Source organism: Triticum aestivum, chromosome 1A, assembly GCF_018294505.1.
Source record: "Triticum aestivum cultivar Chinese Spring chromosome 1A, IWGSC CS RefSeq v2.1, whole genome shotgun sequence".
Taxonomy (NCBI): Eukaryota; Viridiplantae; Streptophyta; class Magnoliopsida; order Poales; family Poaceae; genus Triticum; species Triticum aestivum.
The window spans coordinates 543,175,861-543,197,010 of NC_057794.1; the positions used below are offsets into that span (position 1 = coordinate 543,175,861).

The 21,150-nt window shown below is 45.7% G+C and overlaps 1 protein-coding gene and 1 pseudogene across 9 annotated transcripts; one reads left to right on the forward strand and one right to left on the reverse strand.

The window, feature by feature from the left end:
• Positions 1-5,275: 5,275 nt before the first annotated feature.
• LOC123064971 (uncharacterized) lies at positions 5,276-12,403 on the reverse strand. 9 transcript variants are annotated; one of them, XM_044488380.1, is made up of 8 exons: positions 12,134-12,403; positions 11,207-11,268; positions 10,647-10,914; positions 9,932-10,023; positions 6,440-6,543; positions 6,309-6,359; positions 6,088-6,097; positions 5,276-5,648 (listed from the first exon to the last, which is right to left on the reverse strand). In XM_044488380.1, exons 3-8 carry the CDS (start codon positions 10,738-10,740, stop codon positions 5,508-5,510), a joined length of 492 nt encoding a protein of 163 aa, XP_044344315.1. In that variant the 5' UTR covers positions 10,741-10,914; positions 11,207-11,268; positions 12,134-12,403; the 3' UTR covers positions 5,276-5,507. The 9 variants fall into 9 exon arrangements, 4 of the variants coding, with proteins under 4 accessions (XP_044344315.1, XP_044344294.1, XP_044344287.1 ...); XR_006430871.1 differs by lacking the exons at positions 6,088-6,097; positions 11,207-11,268 and adding an exon at positions 5,884-6,087 and having other exon boundaries at positions 12,134-12,390; XR_006430865.1 differs by lacking the exon at positions 11,207-11,268 and having other exon boundaries at positions 5,276-5,645; positions 5,884-6,097; positions 12,134-12,390.
• A 234-nt stretch (positions 12,404-12,637) lies between these two features.
• On the forward strand, positions 12,638-12,990 carry LOC123045361 (histone H3-4-like; annotated as a pseudogene).
• Positions 12,991-21,150: the final 8,160 nt, after the last annotated feature.

The window sequence follows — 21,150 nt, forward strand, 5'->3', positions numbered from 1 at the left end:
GGCGAACTCTATATAAGCCATCCCCCTCCTCAGGGACAAGGGTTCGCACCCTCTGTAACTCACACGCGTATAATCCAGTCGACCACCTCCGGGCTCCGGGACGTAGGGTTGTTACTTCCTCTGAGAAGGGCCTGAACTCGTAAAACTCGCGCGTACAACTACTCCATAGCTAGGATCTTGCCTCTACATTCCTACCCCCCATTCTACTATCAGATCTAGAACCACGACATTACCCACTTCATTCATCCGACCAACAATATGTTTGTTGTACTCCCTCTATTAAGGCCTCTTTGATTCGAGTTGTCGTTGGCTCCCACACCGCATCAGCGTTGCCGCACCTGGACTACGGAGAGGCCCTTCCCACTAGTGGACCTTGTGTTGCCCCTCCATGACAACTCGGGGGCGAAACCCTAGCGCCGCCATACCAGCTCTCCCTCCCATCCCATCAACTCGCCGCAACCTGAGGGGGTCGTCGGACGGGCCGCGCGACCATCGCGGAAAGTGGCAGCAACGCTCTTCTCCGCCCCATGTTCTGCGTGGGAGGCGCCTGGATCTGAGGTGGCGGCTTCAGCGGTGATGGTGACGCCTCCCTGCAGCAGTTGGCGGGCATTGATGCTAAGGGACGCCCCCTTGTTCGCGCGTGTGGCGAGGCGATGGTGGATGTGGGTCATGACGCGAGGGTCATCTCCGCTGGCTCCTAGTGCAAGATCTGGAGATGGTGGCTTCTCGGCGTGCAGCTCGGCCAGCCCCGCCTACCCGGGATCACAACGGCCTCTTGTTCGCCATCTCTGGTGGTTGGACAACGTGCTTGGGGCTGGGGATTTTGACCCAGGGAAACCCTTAATCAGCAATGATGGCCATAATGTCGACGGTATTGAGGGTGCCATCCTCCTACTTGTAGGCATCATCGAGGTCCGCCCCTTGCCTCCCCTCCCATGTGTGTCCCTCGTGAAAACAAAAAATCCCTTAGATTTGGGCGGCGGCTCGTGCCGTCACCTTCTTGAAGGAGTCACCTTTGGACAATGGGTAGGGGGTGGAGGTGAGGGGCAAGGCTCTCACGCGTGTGTTTGGCCGCTGATGGCGAATAGTGTGCTATTCAATAGTGCGATAACCCAGTGGCAAGTCAGGTTCCTGTTGGAGCTCCTTCTGTGTCCCGTGGTGTGGTGCACTTCTTTTCACTTCGTCTTCTTTGGTGATTTTGTTCGACATCTTGGGTCATGTGCCATGGTTTGTTTAGAAGGTGAGTGACACGATGTCTAAGGTTGCTTCATGAGGTGAGGCGCTCGTGCATGTCATCCTCCCCTGTGCCACCGGTTGGTCCATGTCCATGAGTGCTTTGGCGGAGCATCTGCCATGCTGACGGTGCAGCGCCCTGTGAACCAGGACGAGAGGGCACGCCGACCTTCTTCAGAGGCAGAGGCAGATGGTGTAAGGACGATATGTGGCCTTGGGGATTTGATGACACATGGGCTTCCGCCGGCAGCGAGCCACCTCCCTGGCTTCGTCTCCTCTCCGACACGATCTTGACGTCGGCCGAAGGCATCGTTGTTCAAGCTTCCTAGTTTGTGATCTGCGGTGTCTGTTAGCCAGCTCTTAGTTTCTTGTATCTCCCACTATTTGTGTTGTTGTGTTTGTTGTGTAGGCTTCTGGGGATGTAAGGGCGTCATTGAGTTAACGCCACTCGGCCTTGTTTCTAGAGAAAGGCCTCTTTGATTAATGCGGGAATAGGAAATACATAGGAATAGAGTAGCATGTCACCTTGAATACAACATGATTGTGAGGGTGTTTGATTGTGCACATGAAAAAATGTAGGATTCTTTCAAAAAGGTTTAAGTGAATGAAAAAAACTATGCAAATGAATCGCAAGGAAAAAAAATTCTATCATATGCAATCATATGAATCAAAACAACCTGCATAGAAAAAGTTCCTAAGGATTGAAATCCTTTAAAATTCCTTTGAGAATCCTTGAAACCAAAGAAGAGTGTAAATTTAGCGACAAGTTACATAACAAGAAGTAAAAGATGTTGCTTAGACTTCATGCATTGGCCGATGGGGCCACTCATCATTAATGCCCCGGCCGTACAATATTCTACAACCAAAAGGAAGTCAAGAGGGTTGCTTAGTCTTCATGCATTGACTCCAAGCGGATTGATTGAGTGATGGGAAAAATCTATAGAGCATATGTATGCACGGATGATACTATCTTTCAAATGAGATTTTTTAAATTTTTTTACAAAGGGAGCACATACATGGATTGACTGACCAAACAGAAATGTTTGTTGATTCATGGGGAAAAAATGAAGCATCCGTATGCACAATGAAAAGATAAAATGCACATGCATGCAAGACTTGTTTGTTGATTGACTGGTCAGGCGAACCGGTACCATATGCCATACCATCCCAGGACTGTGTGCGTGCAGGATCGACTGGCGGCCTCGACTGGCCGTGTTCTTTTTTTTTTTGGACATCCGTGCATGTCCTACGGCCATCGGTCCAATCCACACACACACGAAGAGCATGCACGCCTGACGCCTACACAGTGACTAAGGCATCGCGCACTTGTGCTTGAACTGAAAAAGCTTGAAAGAACGGAGCGACTCTCAGCCTCAGCTGACATGGAGAAAAGCTTGTGGCCTTGAGTAGCCATTACAGCTTGCCCAAAACGGAAACCACTAACTTGCAAACAAACGACATAAGTAGGCAGTCCAGTACTATTGGCGGTGTGCACGCGTCTTCTCTGCCCCAAGCAAAGAACGAGAAGCAACGCTGATCGCCCTACTCGGCTTTTCTCTTTCAAACATGCATGCGTGTACGCATGTCCTCCCAAATTCTTGCGGGCCATGGCAACTGTACTATGTTTATATTGATTACTCCGTTCTATAATATAGTGCGCATAGACTTTGATCAAGTTTATAAAGACTACGACTAAGTTTATAAAAACTACATTATGAAATAGAAAGAGTACTAATACCGTATGGGTCCTTTTTACTTTGCATATAAAAATTGTCTAAAGTCAAAACTTCATAACGTTTGACCATATTTATATGAAAAGAATATCAACAAGTACAATACTTGCTTCGACCCATATTAATTGTTGTTGTTTTAGTAAAACTTTATACTCAAAATGGATTGGAGGGAGTACTAAAGTTATATAGTATGAAAATTAAATTCAGGATGCATCTAATGATAATGATTTCGCTTTGTGAATGTTGATATTATTTCTATAAAGTTGGTCAAATTTTACGAAGTTTAACTTCAGACAAATTTCATATGCGGAGTAAAAAGAACCGTTGGGAGTACTTCTTATTTGAGGAGAAGTTCCAATTTATTCATCAAATATCATGACAGCACAAAGAACATCAGAAGTAATATTAGTAAATTACATCGCATATGGTCAAACGTTATGAAGATCAAACCTTGTTGTAGGTACGTTATGAAGAACCTGTAGACCACCTAGCGATGACTACAAGCATTGGAGGGAGTTGAAGGCGCGCCACCTTCATGGCCCCTCCTGCATCATAGTCGGGCAAACCTTATTGTAGTAGATAGTCGAGAAATCGTGGTGCTAAGACTTAGAATAACCAACACACCAAAACAACAGCCGCCACCGATGAAGCGAAGCGTAGATCAAAAGTATCCAACCTGCAAACACTCGAACGCAGACACACGAAGATCGGGTCCAAGCAGATCCATCAAAGACAAACACAGATTGATTGCCGTGAGATCCGCTAGAAACAAACCTCCACACAGATCGCACGATACTAGACGCATCACCGGGATGAAGGCTAGATGGGAAAAACCTTATTCTGTCTTTAGGGAGCCACCATCTCCTCACCTTCTTGAGCAAGACATAAATCCTAAACAAACTAAAGAAACACATAAAAATGGAGCAGGAGCCCTCCCACTAGCAAAGGCAGGGATTGACCGCACCTCCATGGCCCTAAGGCCATAGTAAACAAGACGGATCAGCATTGGCGCCAGCGAGAAGCGGAGAAACCCTGGCCGCTTGGGAGTCGCTGTGGGGAGGAGAAAAATGGTTAGAGTACTCGTACTGAGTTTTGCCTGGAATAATAGATCCCAGATCCACCCCTTTATCTTTGTTGCATTTGTACTAGCTCTTTTTTCATCCTCCCTTTTCCCTTTCTTCCTGTAGCACTCTACAGGACTAGAAGAAGAATCGACCAAATCACTAAAGACTAAGCTAGATTAGCGGTTTAATGCTGGATATTAGTATCACTAATATATAACTAGCACACGGGCCCTCTCAATGCAAGGGCACCATTTACATTATGCAGTGCCTTGTGTCTCATGCCTGCAACGGATCCTGCCGCGACGAAGTCGTGTGGTGCATGACCCCCCTATGTTATTATGTACACGTCAACTGCCGAATATGACTCACATAAATCATCTCCTCCTTGTTATACACTGTATAGCACACGTGGGTGCTCGAATCATGAAACCGATAAAGCCAGAAGCAGCTGTCATAGGGCTCAACATAATTGTTTTGACCCTTAATCACGATTACGAGTTTAACACGAAATGATCCATTTTCAGAAGTAGTCTATATCGCCGGTGTACAACTTATATACCAAGGATAAGTAAATACTAGTATAGCTTTAGCAACAACTTCTCTTTTTTGAAAAAGAATAAGTTAAAGAGGTTGTTTAAACTTTATCCATTGACCAATGAGGCCACTCATTATTAATGCCCCTATAGTACAATAATTGACAAACCAACAAAAAGTCAAGATAGATTGCTTAGTCTTCGTGCATTGACGTGATGAGAAAAATCTACGGAGCATAGTACGCCTTCAAGTGAGATTACAAAGAGACCACATGCATGCATTGACTGACCGAGAAGACTTGTCAATCATTGGTTGATGGACGAAAAAAGTCTATGAAGATGTCCTTGGGTAGTACCAACTTTTAATGCCATCTACCCTTTGTGAAGAGAGCACATACAAGCATGAAGAAATCTCCCACAACATGCTGACATCATATCATTAAGGGTCTGTCTACGTCTCAGTCGACTCAGTCGGCTGACGTCGCCCTATGTAAATTAGGCCTATTAACCAGCTCTACCTCTCCTGGATTGTATCCGACCTGGTTCTGGGCCTTTTTGTTATTTTCCTGTTTGCTTGTTTGTTATGTTGGGCTGGGATTTCTCAATTTGTTTGTCCTGACTGGGTCGGGCTGGTGCTGGCCTATGAAAATATTTCTACCAACACATATGCAAAAAGCTATTGAACAAAAAAGGAACAAAAAAAGCCCAGCAGTTAGAGACAAGAAAATGTATGCTACTCTGCTTCTTTCTTATGTCTACTTTATTTGACTAGAACCCCAAGGCAAAACCCTTTCCTCCCATGCCCACATAGGCAGTTTGCTGTTCTAGAGCTAGCTAAATTGAACTGTGATGTCCATTGTTTGTGGAGTTGATCACAGGAACTTATGGATATATATAGAAAAAGGTTACAAACCAGTGTAACAACTTCTTCAAAAAGCAAACTCTCATGCTTCCATGCGAGTGATTTGTACATGATATACTTCCTCTTCTAACTTTGGATCTTCAACACACTGTTCTTTGCCTTCTGCATTTCTCTCGTTCTCGGGTTCGCTTCCTTCGTCATCCATGTCAGTGCCCGTGCACTGCTGTATTCACAAATGTATATGATACATTAGTGTTGAAAACAAGTTTAAAAAAGAGGAGGGTAGGACAAAGTATGACATAGAAGAAACTAAAATCATGGCACTAGCTAGAAGAGAATTTCTACTGCTAGTTTGTTAATCAGCATATCATGATCCCCCCTGGTGCACAAAAAAACTGCTAGCAGCACCATCTCTAAGACTAAACAGATGCACATTTCAAAAAAAATGATGTCAACACCATCTCTGAGGCCCATTTGTGTAGTTAAATGACATGAAAAACTTTCACTCCTCTGTCAGTTCTTCGTTCCTTCTCTAATGCTTCATACAACGTCACAACTTCTTCATACAGCAAACCCTATGATGCTTCAGTGTCAGTGATCTCTCTCCTCTAAATTTGTATCTTCAAGACCCTGCTCTCTGCCTTCGTCTTCAATATTTTTACCTGTATGTGGTTGTATTCATAAAAATGTATATGATACATTAGTGTTGCAGGTAAATTGTATCGTTAGGAACATACTCTAGGCGAAAGAGAAACAACAATACAAGACATATATGTTGCAGGTAACTTCTTTGTTTGCTCGTGTTTACGGAAATCCATCAAAAGACATGTAGATAAATGACAGCACAAAAGACTAAGCATACAAGGTGATGCAATTAACATACCACACTGTTAAGCCAATCTCTTGTTTCAGCTTTAGCCTTCTCCCCAGGATCCTGTGTGAAAATAAGAATTGATGATAAGACTCATAACAACTGTAGAAAAAAGTGGTTAAAATCAAACACAGGAAAGAGACCGAGTGCATAGAGTTTTAGGCTGTTGACATGCTCCTTCTTTCAAGGAGGCCTCAGTTTTAGTTTCTATCTTGTGTTCAATCTGCTTGTGGGCATCCATGAGAGTCTGCTCATAAAAAAGGCATTAACTTATGTCAACATATATCACAAATTGATTTAACACAGAACAAAAAAAACTATGCAATGCTTTAGAAATGTTAACATGTAACGGAAAAGAAGTTGGCTCAGCCACCACAAAAAATTGAAAATAAAAAGAGTAATTGCTTCTATAAAACTGAACACCTATAACCAGGAAAACTGCCATATTTCTTCAGACATTATTAGACGATGAGATCTCCCAACTAAAATCCATTTAAAGCCCATCATCTAAGTTCTTCACCTCTTAATACCTCTCAAGTTCTAACAAATGTCAAAGACAAAATACAGAGGCACTGAAAAGTGGAGTTGCCACTTAACTTGCCCCAACACCTGTAAAATAACATATTTCCTCCATATAACTTAGCACTAAAGCACCATCTAAAAACACTAATTAGACCCCCTAAAAATCAGGATTCACACAAAGGAAAAAAGGCACCAAAAATTCCAAATAATCTGCACTAGCAAATCCCTCAAAAAACATGATCTGTGCCCTAATCAGGAACCCTAGCCAACAAAAAATGGAGGACCCGCTACTCGATTTGGGCTCGCGCCCATGATGTTTGTCAGCCTCTGTGGTTTGACACACACAAAATCATACCATACTCCATGCATTTCAGCAGGCCCATTTTCAACGGAACTGATAGCTGTTGTCGTCGCAGCTGACCTAAGAGATCCCGAAACTTGGAGTGAGCTAGAGTTGCAGTGAACTACTAGGACAAGTGAGCCGGACACTCCAGTCCAGGGGACAAGCAAAAGAGATGCTACTGAGATACTCCCTCCGTCCCAAAATATAGTATAAAAGATAGTACCAAGCAGTACATCTGTAGTTTTAGAAAACTGAATTCACATGCACCATTATGCATCAGCACTACTAAAGCTGAAGCTATGGAGTGGAGGCATGCATGCAGGCAGGCTACACTCAAAGATTCATCAATCCTACTACCCTAGTTACATGAATAACAACACATCGATCGATCTCACTAATTTCAGACTATACACCATGCATTTCAGCAGGTCCATTTTCAACAAATAAAAATCACCTGTGAGAAAAAACAAATATTGCTTTGAAAAAAAACACATACATACTCCATTGGAAAAACAAATGCAAAAAAGTTTGTACTTTGTATATGATTTTAAAAAGAATAAGAAAAGGGGGGGGATCATGAAAATTGCCCCCTCCCCCTGCGCTCTGACCCCAAACACAAAGCTAATTGTGAGATCGGGGCACTTATTTTGTGCTAACAAACATGGCAAATGGAGTTGTTACGATGCTCGTGTGACGCACAACGGGGGTACAGGCACGCGGGGGCGGGGGGGTACCTTACCTGCTCCACAAAAACTGGCCCCCTCTCCCCACTGCCCCTTCCGGTAAAGTAAAAAAGCCTATTCATAACTATGTTGGTAAAAGACGTGCAGACTAGTCCGGGGACAATGCTTACAATTGCATGAATAGTTGCCCTCTCTCCCCATCGTCCCTCCCTCTTTTTGATGTCACCTCTGACAAAACAGAGCCCCCAGTTGCAACCATGTTGGAAGACATGCAGTTGCATGACTGCAGTTGGACATGCGACCGACCCCTCTCCTCGTCGGCACCTCAGACCAAACAAAAGGCTAGTTGCAACCAAGTTAGAAGACGTGCAGTTGCAACCAAGTTGGAAGACAAGCAGTTGCGTGACTATAGTTGGACATGCAACTGGCGCCCTCTCTCTTCCCACCACCCCCTCCGAAAAAACTAAGGCCACAATTACAACCAAGTTAGAAGACATGCAATTGCGTGACTAGTGTGGGACATGCAACTGGCCCCTCTCCTTGTCGGTCCCTTCGACATAACAAAAGCCCAGTTGCAACCAAGTTAGAAGACGCATAGTTGCAACCATGTTGGAATACATGTAGTTGCATGACTATTGTGGGACATGCAACTAGCCCCTTTCTTTTAGCGTCGCCCCCTCCGACAAAACAAAGCCCCCCCCCCCCCATTGCAACCAAGTTAGAAGACATGTAGTTGCGTGATTAAAGTTGGACATGCAACTTGCGCCCTCTCTCTTCCCACCGTCCCCTCCGACAACACAAAGGCAACAATTGCAACCAAGTTAGAAGACATGCAGTTGCGTGACTAGTGTGGGACATGCAAGTGACCCACTTTCTGTTCGTGCCGCCCCCTCTGACAAAACAAAGTCCCCCAGTTGCAACCAAGTTAGAAGACATGCATTTGCGTGACTATAGTTGGACATGCAACTGGCCCCTTTCCTCATTGGCCCCTCCGACAAAACAAAAGCCCAGTTGCAACCAAGTTAGAAGACATGCAGTTGCAACCAAGTTAGAAGGCATGCAATTGCATGAATAGTTGGACATGCAACTGGCGCCTTTCTCTTCATGGCTCCCTCCGACATAACAAAGCCCCCCCTCCAGTTGCAACCAAGTTAGACGACATGCAGTTGCGTAACTATAGTTGGACATGCAACTGGTCCCTCTCATCACCGGTCCCTCCGACAAAGAAAACCCAGTTGCAACCAATTTAAGAGACGTGCAATTGCAACCAAGTTAGAAGACATGCAGTTGCATATAGTGTGGGACATGCAACTAGAGCCCTCTCTCTTCCAGCTGCCCCTCCGACAAAACAAAGGCCCCTAATTACAACCAAGTTAGAAGACATGCAGTTGTGTGACTAAAGTTTGACATGCAACTGGCGCCCTCACTCTTACCCCCCCCCCCATTCGACAAATGAAAAGGCCCCCAGTTGCAAGTATGTTGGAAGACATGCAGTTGCGTGACTGTAGTTGGACATGCAACTAACCCCTCTCCCTCCCTGCCGCCCCTCCAACAAAACAAAGCCCTAATTGCAATCATGGTGGAAGGCATGCAATTGCATCCGGGGGCGACACTTGCAGTTGCATGACTAGTGCCGGACATGCAACTGACCCCCTGCCTTGTTGTCGATGCTCCCTTTGACAAAACAAAACCCCAGTTGCAACCAAGTTAGAAGACATGTAATTGCATGACTGCAGTTGGACATGCGATTGGCCCCCTCTCTCTCCCCGCCGCCCTCTCCGACAACTACCCTCGGCATCTGTACAGTCATATAGAAAAGGACCAACTCCCGATGGCCCAGCTTGAAGTCCGCAATGAACTTCTTCTAGTCATCACCACCAAGGCAAGTAGTTTGTGCCCCCTATACACTTCCACAATGTACCAGCGGCTGTGCGATTTGAAATTCATATAGCCGCCTGACAATTGAGCAAACTTGTTCCTTGCAGAGCATGAGACGATTTGAAAAAACAGAAAAATAATAAACGTAAAAAAACAGAACAAATTAAGAACAAACAAAAAAGAAGGGAAAATTGTGGACAGGAGTATACCGGAAAGATTTCGTTGGCATCACAGACATAGATGACGAAGCTCCGACCATTGTTATTATGGCAGTATGTGTGGCAAACTAGGCATGCCATTCCTGTTGGTGGAGTAAGACAAGAAAAAGTAAAAAGTTGTGAGGGATCATACTGCCAAAAACAAAACAAAAACTAGAAAAAGGAAATAAATGCATGCATTTCTTGACATAAAATTAAGCTTTACTATTGACTTAAGTTTGCAATAGATGCAAAACAAAACAAAAATCTCACACACACGAATACCTTAACAAAGTGGAAGAATATGCTTTTCACATAAGGATTAGCTCCAAAAAAGCATTTTGTGGTTAAAAAAAGCCCCTACAAGACAATGACATTTAAAATGTTCACTAGGACTACATCTACTACTGATTAACACCTTATCCCAAGAAAAGGCAAAAGAGATGAACTACATCTACTACTAATTAACATCATCCTAAAAAACTACTACTGCCGAACTGCATTTTTTTCCATCAATAGGAATGGAAATAATTAAAACCAATGAGTCGGACCCAATAGTCTAACTTCTTGTTGAAGGAAAAAAATCGACAAAATGGAAACTATGCTTTACTAAAAAATAACGGCTACAAAAAACATTTTAAAAAGGGAATATGCATGGAGAAATGGGGATCTGCTGCTAAGCGAGAAGAAGATAGTCAAGTATAAAGTTCGGGTTTCAGAAAACAACTCGATCCTCCCCCAACATCTTCAGTGCTGTTTCCAAACTGGACCACGCAAACAACCGCCCTTGGTGAATGCTGGTCCAAGTAGAACAAAACCATCTGACCCTTCCCTAGCTTGTTGTGTGCAACAAACTTCCTCCACCCTCTCCCATACAATGCACTCTGCTTGCGCCCCTTGTGACACTTCACAGTGTATGTACGTTTGTTTTCCTTGAATGTCAACCTATCTCCCGTCAGGTTGTTGAAACGAACCCTTTCATTGCATGGCACAACCTATTTGTTTTTGACCGAAAAAAGCAAAAAACAAAACGTTAACTACATTCCTACATGGATCAACTAGTAAAAAATAAGTTCACTTTGAACATTAACCCATTGAATTATACATTCTACATGGAATCAGATAAATAATAAAACAGATAACTGTAAAGAGTGTTATCCAATTCTCTTAACTACTCTTGGATTGAAAATCCTACATGGGTTGAACATGAAGATCAACCAGTGAATTCTACAAATCTACATTCTACACGGGTCAAAAATGGCTAAAAAAGAGATACACTAAACATACTGATGCCGCTTCCCCTGCTCTCGCGGTCAACAAGGGCTCAGACAAACTGTGCAAACCATCTCCTGTGCACATAAAAATGGCGCCAAACATAAATTTGTGCTAGTGCGAGGCATACATATTCAGCTAATGATTTTAGTGAGAAACTTGCATGCTTCCAAAAAAAAGGATTTCAAGATAATAATGATTTATCATTGGCGGCGACGGCTGATGAGCAAAAATATATCTACATTGGGTTGCAGAGATAAAAAGATGAACATATCAAAAGACCATATTAAAACAAAAAATGTGTGAACACATGGAAGAAATCGACATACCACTGCTAGTGATGCATTTAGTAACCATTATCTTGATCCCAGACAAAAAAAATTGAACATGGTACTGATTCATAAGGTTTCGGCAAGAAAACCGAAAAAATATGCTACTGCTACTTATTAATAAGGGTTCAACAAAAAATATGACAAAACAAATAAACATGCCCACTCCTAGTGATAGATTCAGTAATAATCTCTCTTGTATACAGAGAAAAGATACCAAAAACATGCTATTGATTAAATGGGTTTCAGCAAAATCTAAAATAAAATAAAACAAGGGACTGAGCCACTCCTAGTGATAGGCTCAGTAATAGATATGAGAGGATTTAGGTTCAGTACGTAACAATCCTCAAACATGCTACTGATTTCACAAAAATGTTGCGCAAAAGAAAAGATTTCACGAAAATGGATCCGGCAAAAGTCTGAAAGAAAAACCATACAAAAAAGAGGACACACTACATGCCACTGTTTGATTAAAGGGGGGGGGGGCGATTCTATGCTTGAAGCTACTAATCTGGACTTGATCCAAACAAAAAATGAAACCCCAAATCCCCTCAGATCTACTGCATCTCGCCAACAAAACAAACAAACAAGAAAAGGAGAGGGTGGCACTTACTCCATCAGCAGCACCGCCCGTCCTCTCACTGGCCGTGGAGGAGCACATCGATTTCTTTGTTCCGCTGCAGATCTTCAGATTTGACAGAGAAGAATAGAGAGAGAAGGAAGAAATGGACTGACTTGCCGTTCCCCTCCTCTTAATTACCACGGGTCCCGCTTCCTCTTCACCCCCTTTATTTACTGCACCCCGAGCACTTTGCCCCAGCCTACAAAAAAGCGACATGCTCGCACGAATCCAGGCCGGCCCCAAGTATCGGTCAACGCTCCAACAGAAAGACAAATAAACGGACCGGTCCGTGTATTATACAGGCCGAAACAAAGGGCAAAGCGCCCCAGCGCGAATCTACAAGCAAACAACGATCGAACGGCTGGCCAGTCGACTGAGACTTCGCGAAATCTCAGTCGACTGATTTTTAACAGCTCCATATCATTAATTACTAAATTCAATTTCCAAAATATTTTATTTTAAAAAATCAATAATTTGATCAGTGATCCGTTTTCATCGCAGGCTAAGATGGCGCGCAAGTCCGCCCCGGCCATGGCAATGTCAAGAAGCCCCACCGCTTCCGCCCCGGCACCGTCGCACTTTGGGAGATCCACAAGTACCAGAAAATCACCGAGCTGCTCATACCCAAGCCCTCCTTCCAGCGTCTGGTCCGGGAGATTGCCGAGGACTTCAAGGCCGACCTCCGCTTTGAGAGCTCCGCCGTCTCCGCGCTGCAGGAGGCCGCCGAGGTGTACCCGGTGGGGCTGTTTGAGGACACCAACCTCTACGTCATCCACGCCAAGCGCGTCATCATCATTGCCCAAGGACATCTTAGCCTTTGTCCAGCGTTGGAAACGTATGCGTGCTAGTGTTTGTTCTTGCCATGTCGGATGTGTGTTGTAAGACAATAGGCTTTGGGGGGAACCGGCACAACCCTCTAGGGGTGGCCTATCACATATATATATAATGAGGTGGTATACAACGTTACAATATACACATGTAAATACAGTCTAACACCCTCCCTCAATCTTAGCCACTTTCTAATGAATCTAGAAGGGTAAGATTGCGTCTGAAAAAGTCTCAAACTGTGGCAAAGGCAATGGCTTGGTGAAGATGTCAGCAAGTTGATCCTTGGAAGAAATAAACTTGATCTGTAGTTGCTTCTGAGAGACACGTTCACGCACAAAGTGATAGTCAACTTCAATGTGTTTCGTTCGGGCATGGAATACCGGATTTGCAGAAAGGTATGTAGCACCGATGTTATCACACCAAAGAACAGGAGGCTGTGATTGGGGTATACTTAACTCCTGAAGCAAGGACTGTACCCAGATAATCTCTGATGTGGCATTAGCCACAGCCTTATACTCAGCCTCAGTACTGCTACGCGAGACAGTAGCCTGTTTCCGAGCACTCCAAGCAATCAGGTTAGAGCCAAAGAAGACAGCATAACCCCCCGTGGATCGCCTGTCATCCGGATTGCCAGCCCAGTCTGCATCAGAATATGCTGAAAGACAACCAGAGTCAGACGGCCGAATATGCAAACCATGAGCCACCGTGAAACGAATATAGCGCAAAATCCGCTTAACAGCAGACCAATGAGTGTCACGGGGTGACTGCAGATACTGGCAGACTCGGTTAACAGCATAGGAAATGTCTGGTCGCGTGATTGTCAAGTACTGGAGCCCACCAACAATACTCCGGTACTCGGTCGCATCAGAAGAAGAAAGAAGCACACCATCAACATCATTGAGCTTATCAGTGGTAGACATGGGTGTAGTCGTCGGTTTGCACTTAAGCATCCCAGCTCGCTGCAACAAATCCAGAGAGTACTTCTTCTACGTCATAACAAGGCCAGCAGCACGAGAAGTAACCTCCACACCAAGAAAGTAATGAAGCTTCCCAAGGTCCTTGACCGCAAAATCAGCACCAAGTGAGCGAACAAGCGCAGTAGCAGCCGACTGAGAGGAGCTGACCAAAATGATATCATCTACATAGACCAACAAGTACATAGTAACCTCAGGCCTTTGAAGAAGAAACAATGAGGATTCAGCAGTTGATGATGCAAAACCATGAGCACGAAGAGCCATTGCAAGACGAGCATGCCAAGCACGAGGAGCCTGCTTCAGACCATAAATTTCCTTGGACAGACGACAGAGATGATCAGGGCGATCCGGATCAGAGAAACCCGGAGGCTGGCGCATGTAAACCTCCTCCGCCAAGACACCATGAAGAAAAGCATTTTGAACATCAAGCTGACGAAGAAACCAACCTCGAGTAACAGCCAGAGAGAGAAGAAGTCTGATGGTAGTAGGCTTGACCACTGGACTGAAGGTGTCTTCATAGTCAAGTCCAAAACGCTGTCGAAAACCACGAGCAACCAGACGAGCCTTATAGCGCTCAATGGACCCATCAGAATGCCTCTTCACTTTGAAAACCCATTTGGAATCAATGACATTTACCCGTGATTGTGGAGGAACAAGAGTCCATGTCTGATTGCGAAGAAGCGCTTGATACTCCTGCTCCATGGCCTGAGGAATGCGCATAGCAGCTTGATACGTGCGTGGCTCAAAGGATGGATCTGCAAGAGCAGCAGACATGCACGCCGCTAACCAAGCAACTGTGCCATCGTGACGTTGCTTAGGCTGAAAAATGCCACTCCGACTGCGCGTATGTGGACGTAGAGCAGCAGCAGGAGCCGGCGGAGGCGAAGGTGACGGAGACGTGACGGTCGCCGGAGATGCAGGAATCACCTCAGGCGAGCTCGGGACAGACGACTCCGGGCTGCATGGTGAAGACTGGTCCGACGACAGGGGCTCAGAGGCCATGGGCGAACCGAAGGTGGGCGAGGCCAGCTCTGGTGACACCGGCCCAGACGGCCTTGGCGAGGCGAGAGCAGGCGAGGCCGGCCCTGGTGAGAAGGGCCCAGACACCCTGGACGAGGCAGGGGCGGGCGAGGCCAGGCCTGGTGATGACTGCCCCGACGCCCTGGGCGAGACGGGGACCGAGGAGGCCGGCCCAGTCGGCGGGGTTGCAGGGCGCGACGATGGCGAAGGCAGCCCAGAAGCCAGAGGCGACCGGGCCAGGACGTCGATCGGCCGTGCATGAGCACGGAAACCAAGGCCATGCAGGGGCGCCATGTGCTCCTCATGCGCAACAGAAAGTGCCGAGGATGAAGGCGATGGCGACGAAGAGGAAGATGGCGCTTCCAGAATCTCCAAACGAGCCCCACGACCAATGCCTGCACCATGGTTAGGCAACAATAGAGGAGAATATGCAACATCATCAAATTGGTCAGAAGCAACAGAGAATGAATGCATGACAGGTGGCTCGGTAGTGGACACAGGGAGTTTGGCAAAGGGAAAAACATGCTCATCAAACACAACATCCCGAGAGATGTAGACACGATTAGTGGGAACATGAAGACATTTGTATCCTTTATGAAGAGAGCTATAACCAAGAAAAACACACTTCTTGGAACGAAACTCGAGCTTACGCTTGTTATATGGACGAAGATGGGGCCAGCAAGCACACCCAAACACCTTGAGAAAGGTGTAGTCCGGTTGTTCATTAAGGAGAACTTCAATGGGAGTCTTCATATTCAAAACACGAGTGGGAGTACGATTGATGAGAAAACATGCAGTGGTGAAAGCATCACTCCAAAAACGAAACGGAACAGATGCATGGGCCAAAAGAGTCAGACCGGCTTCAACAATGTGACGATGCTTACGTTCTACTGAACCATTCTGCTGATGTGTATGTGGACATGCTAAACGGTGAGTGATCCCAAGCGACTGAAAGAAGGAGTTGAGGTTGCGATACTCGCCACCCCAGTCCGACTGAACATGAACAATTTTGTGCTTGAGAAGGCGTTCAACATGTTTTTGGAACTGAACAAAAATGTCAAACACATCAGATTTACGTTTGATAAGATAAAGCCAGGTGAAGCGGCTGTAAGCATCAACAAAACTGATATAATAATTATGACCACTAACAGAAGTCTGAGCAGGACCCCATACATCTGAAAACACAAGTTCTAAAGGATGTTTCACCTCACGACTGGACTCCGAAAAAGGAAGTTGATGACTCTTCCCCTGCTGACAAGCATCACACACTGCTACATCTTTATTACTAGACACACTAGAAAGCTCATGACGACGCAAAACATGCCGGACAATAGGTGTGGCCGGGTGACCAAGACGAGCATGCCACTGTGACGGAGATACCCGAACTCCACTGAAGACGCGAGCGACGCCAGGATGCTCCAGACGATAGAGACTTTGGCAGAGCCGCCCACTAAGAAGAATGTCCCTCGTGCCCCGATCCTTAATAAAAAGATCAAAATGATGAAATTCACAAAGCACATTATTATCACGAGTGAGTTTAGGAACTGAAAGAAGATTACGTGTCACAGATGGAACTCGAAGAACATTGCGAAGTTGAAGACTCCTATTGGCATGTCTAGTGAGAAGTGATGCTTGACCAATATGAGAGATGTGCATACCTGCTCCATTGGCGGTGTGGATCTTGTCGGAGCCATGGTAGGGTTCACGAGTGTGAAGCTTCCCCATCTCACTGGTCAGGTGCTCTGTCGCCCCAGAGTCCATGTATCAGTGGGGATCAATGGAGTAGGACTGAGTGTGTCCCTGTGGCTTCTGCGGCGGCGGACGATCAGCCATGGCGACCTGACAAGCAAAGTTGCGTGTATCCTTCCCGTCATTGCCAAGACCAAGAAAACCCCGCTGGAAGCGCTTGTGACACTTCGAGGCCCAGTGCCCATCGCGACCACAAAGCTGGCACACACGTGGACCGCCAGCCCCTGGTAGCGTCGCAGTAGGAGGAGGGGCCGAGGCGGGTGGTGGTGACTGCCCCGAAGGAGCCCTGGATGAAGCAGAGGAGCGACCACCCTTGGTGGCGGCGTTTGCCGAGAGGGCGCCGTTGCCCCTGGATCGGCGCGTCTCGACTCGTTGCTCAGTAAGCAGGAGGCGTGAAAAGACCTCGTGTGCTGGCATGGGCGTGGAGTTGCCCCTCTCATTGATGATCTCGACTAGGGCGTCATACTCCTCATCAAGACCATTGACAATAAACGAGTTGAACTCGGAGTCGGTGAGGGGCTGTCCAATGGAGGCCAGCGTGTCGGCGAGACTCTTGACTTTGTTATAGAACTCAGTGGCGGTGGAGTCAAGCTTCTGACACTCCCCAAGTTGGCGACGGAGTCCAGATACACGAGCCTGCGACTGTGCCGCAAACGAGCGCTCAAGAATAGTCCATGCCTCGTGGGACGTCTTGGCGAAGACAACAAGCCCAGCAACGGCCGGAGAGAGCGACCCCTGGATGGAGGAGAGGTTCGCCTGATCCTGCCCTGTCCAGACACGGTGAGCCGGATTATAGACCAGACCATGCACGCTGTCAACCAGCGCAGGAGGGCAAGGGAGAGAGCCGTCGACATAGCCAAGCAGGTAGTGACTCCCAAAAAGCGGAAGAACCTGCGCGCGCCAGAAGATGTAATTGTCCGACGACAACTTGATGGTGATGAGATGGCCGAAGTGAAACGGCGGCGGCGGCTGCGATCCCATCGAGGAGACTGGCTGAGGTGAGAACACCGTGGAGACAGTCGGAGGGGCAGCCGGCGCGGCGACAGAGGGCGCGATGGCCGCGGTTGACGCCGCGAAGCCTGCCAGCGCGACGTCCTCCGCCACCAGAGGCGCAGTGGCCGAGGGCGCGACAGCCGCGGTTGACGGGGCGGCGGTGGTGTGGGCCACAAGCGTCTGCCCAGGCGAAGTAGCAGCCGGCGGAAGCGCGAAGAGGGAGCCGACGCTCCATGTCCCGATCGGCGCCTGAAGGGAGGCGGCATCCAGCGGCCTCGAGAGAAGTGCCGCGAGGGAGGCCGGCAGAAAACCGGTGGCGGTGGAGCCGGACGCAGCGGCGGACGTCATAGCAGTCGGGCGACGGCGGCGGCGGTGGCGGCGGCGGCGGCGGCGGTTTAGGGTTTTTAGGCGGAAGCGGACGTAACCTAGCGTGATACCATGTAAGACAATAGGTTTTGGGGGGAACCGGCACAACCCTCTAGGGGTGGCCTATCACATATATATATAATGAGGTGGTATACAACGTTACAATATACACATGTAAATACAGTCTAACATGTGTTGCCTCGTCTGATGCTACCATCTTGCTCCCATCAGCAATGGAAATGAAACCGTTGGCTATCTTTGCCTCGAACATGAGCTTTCCCTTTTATGTTCGTGAGCCTGTCCTTCCTAAAGTTCTCTGATTTTAAGCTAAACTAACCATGCCACGCCAAATTTCGCAATTAAGTAAGCTAGTTTGCAGTCTCTAAACCTGAACGAACATCATGGTAATTGTCGTCTTCAGTTTAGAGTATGAACCAGTTGCATAACAGTACGTCAGTACCAGTATGTTTGATGTTCGGTGCACAGATTCTGCAAGTGTCTGGCCTAATGATACAGCAATCCTGCATGTGTCTGGCCTAGTGTTCCAGTCCCGTATCATCTCATGGAGTACATAGTTACTGTACATATTACATGGATGTCTTTGTCTTCAGATCTTATTAGATGATTGGTTCAGAAACAGGCTTCAGACTTCCCCATTTTGATTGTAATGTTGGGTGCATCCCCTCGATTCAACTAACTGAACCTCCAAGTTCGTTCAGATTCTTCTTACACCTGTGGCCGTTCCAGGAGCTGAGCAAGGAAGTGCTGGCCAAGATTGGTCAGAGTCTGATGCTGATCTTGGGTCTGCCGCTGTCGAAACAGTAGCTGTTACTCGATGTGTTGTTCTCAGTATAATTAGTATCATGGAAAAATGCAATGGTTGGGTATACTGTTAGAGTACATATGCTGAAGATTGGGTACATGTAGGAGTATGAAGCGAAGATGTGTCCTATCGGAACAGATAAAAGGGCAGTTCACTTGTGAAATTTCATGTCGGTTTTAGCCAAGTTTATCTGATTCTTAGCTTAATTATCCTTTGGCTATGTCAAAACTAGTATGTATCTAGTAATCGGGTTTGCTGCCTCTGAACCTGAATGAACAGATGTTAATATGCCCGTCCAGTTCGGTGTTACATAACCATACCAGTATGCTTGTCTTGTCCGATAACTACAAGCGATCCTAAGCTGACATCATGCCTGCCGTTTTTGTCAGGATGGCTAATGCAGTTTTGATGCATGTCCAGTTAAGTTCACTGAATTTTGAACTTTGTATGGAGCAGATTTGGTAGGAGTAATTATTTTTTTGCTATCTGTAATTTTATCCCATCATTGCCTGGCTTTACTCGATGTCAGTTCCTTTTCTTGCTTTGGACCCTGTGTGTTTGCTCATGAACTAGTATTATTGTGATATGATTGATGCAGTATAAGTCACTACTATTTAGGAAGTCCAATTTCAGAAGTACATGTTAGTCCAGTTTCCGTAGAGAACCAATAAATCACCGATAAGCTCTATATATCAGCCAAAGTTTGCCATAGTGTGTAAAATTCTCTTCTAACATGCCGCCGGTTCCTGATTTTCTTGATCTATCAGTGTCCTTCCGAACAATAATATATTGTGGATTTGTTTCAGTGGGCTCTATGTTTTTGTCAGCGACTTGATTAAGTCAGCAATGACTTGGTCTCAATTTCAGGACATGTAACATTTTGCAATGGTGTGATAAGTTATGACCATTTTCTTTGCTGGCTAATTAGGCTGTAAACACAATATTTCTTCGTCAACACTCTGTCACATGATGTTCCATATATTAGGGAGTGCCAACACTCTGTCACATGCATTGCAACAAAAGGATCAAGATATCTTGGATGCAATGTCATGTGTGAAGTCAACAAGGAATGATCTACAACAACTAAGAGATAATGGGTGGAAATCACTTTTGGAGAAGGTATATTCATTATGTGAAGAACATGGCATTCCAAAACTAAACATGCATGATGAATATATACACGAAAAAGAACCAATATAACAACCTACATCATTATCAAATAGAGTGTCTTAACACTGTTATTGATTGGAAACTATGAGAGTTTGGTGACAGATTCAATGAAGTAAATTTTGCATTGCTTGTTCACATGGCTTCTTTCAACCCAAAAAACTCTTTCGCTGCTGTTAACTTAGAGTTTGTTGAAGCTAGCTGAGTTTTATCATGACGATGTTGATTCATCAAAATTGATGGATCTTGAACATGAACTTCGGATTTATATTGACAATGTCTGAGGGGACCAAAGATTTGCTTATTTGGATGGCATTGCGGATCTTGCTAAAAAGTTGGTGGACACTAAGAAGCATCTTGTTTTCCCTTTCGTGTATCAATTTCTAATGCTAATTTTGCTGGTTGCCACGGCGTCAGTGGAGAGATGCTTTTCAGCAATGAATACCGTGAAGAGTGTTTTACGCAACAAAATGGGTGCTCAGTTCATGAGTGATTGCTTGATTTTCTATGTGGAGAAATATATATTTACTACCATTACGAATGACGCCGTAATTGGTCTATTTAAGAAGATGAGAGATTGAGAAGGCAAGTTATAAAATGTGAGTATCACATGACTATAACTTTTTGTTATTGCTATTTATTCTCTATATTATTTCTTACACACCATTGTTGTTCATCCTTTTCAGGAAGTTACAAATGAAATTGTTAGAAGTCATCTTTTTTGCTTATTTTATCTTGAATATGTAAACAAATGATTTTATGACTTCGGGGAACCAGTACTTGGTATGACAATCTTATTATTATGATACCAATTATATCATTGGCTCATTGCATATTTTCGCCCTTCATGTTGCCCATGGATGTTATTTATGTTGTGTTATAGTGGGCATATTTTTGGTTTTTTCTTCTTTATATTGCTCTCGGCGTGAGTAACGCCATAGCATGTGTTATAGTGGGCATTGGTTGACCCAGTGACCATTTTTTCTAGCTTCATCCCCTGCTTCCTCGTGTGCTCTCTTCCTCGCCCCCTCCCATGGAGTGTACTCCATGAATTTGCCGAGAAATCTAATTGTACAAAGAAAGAGTGC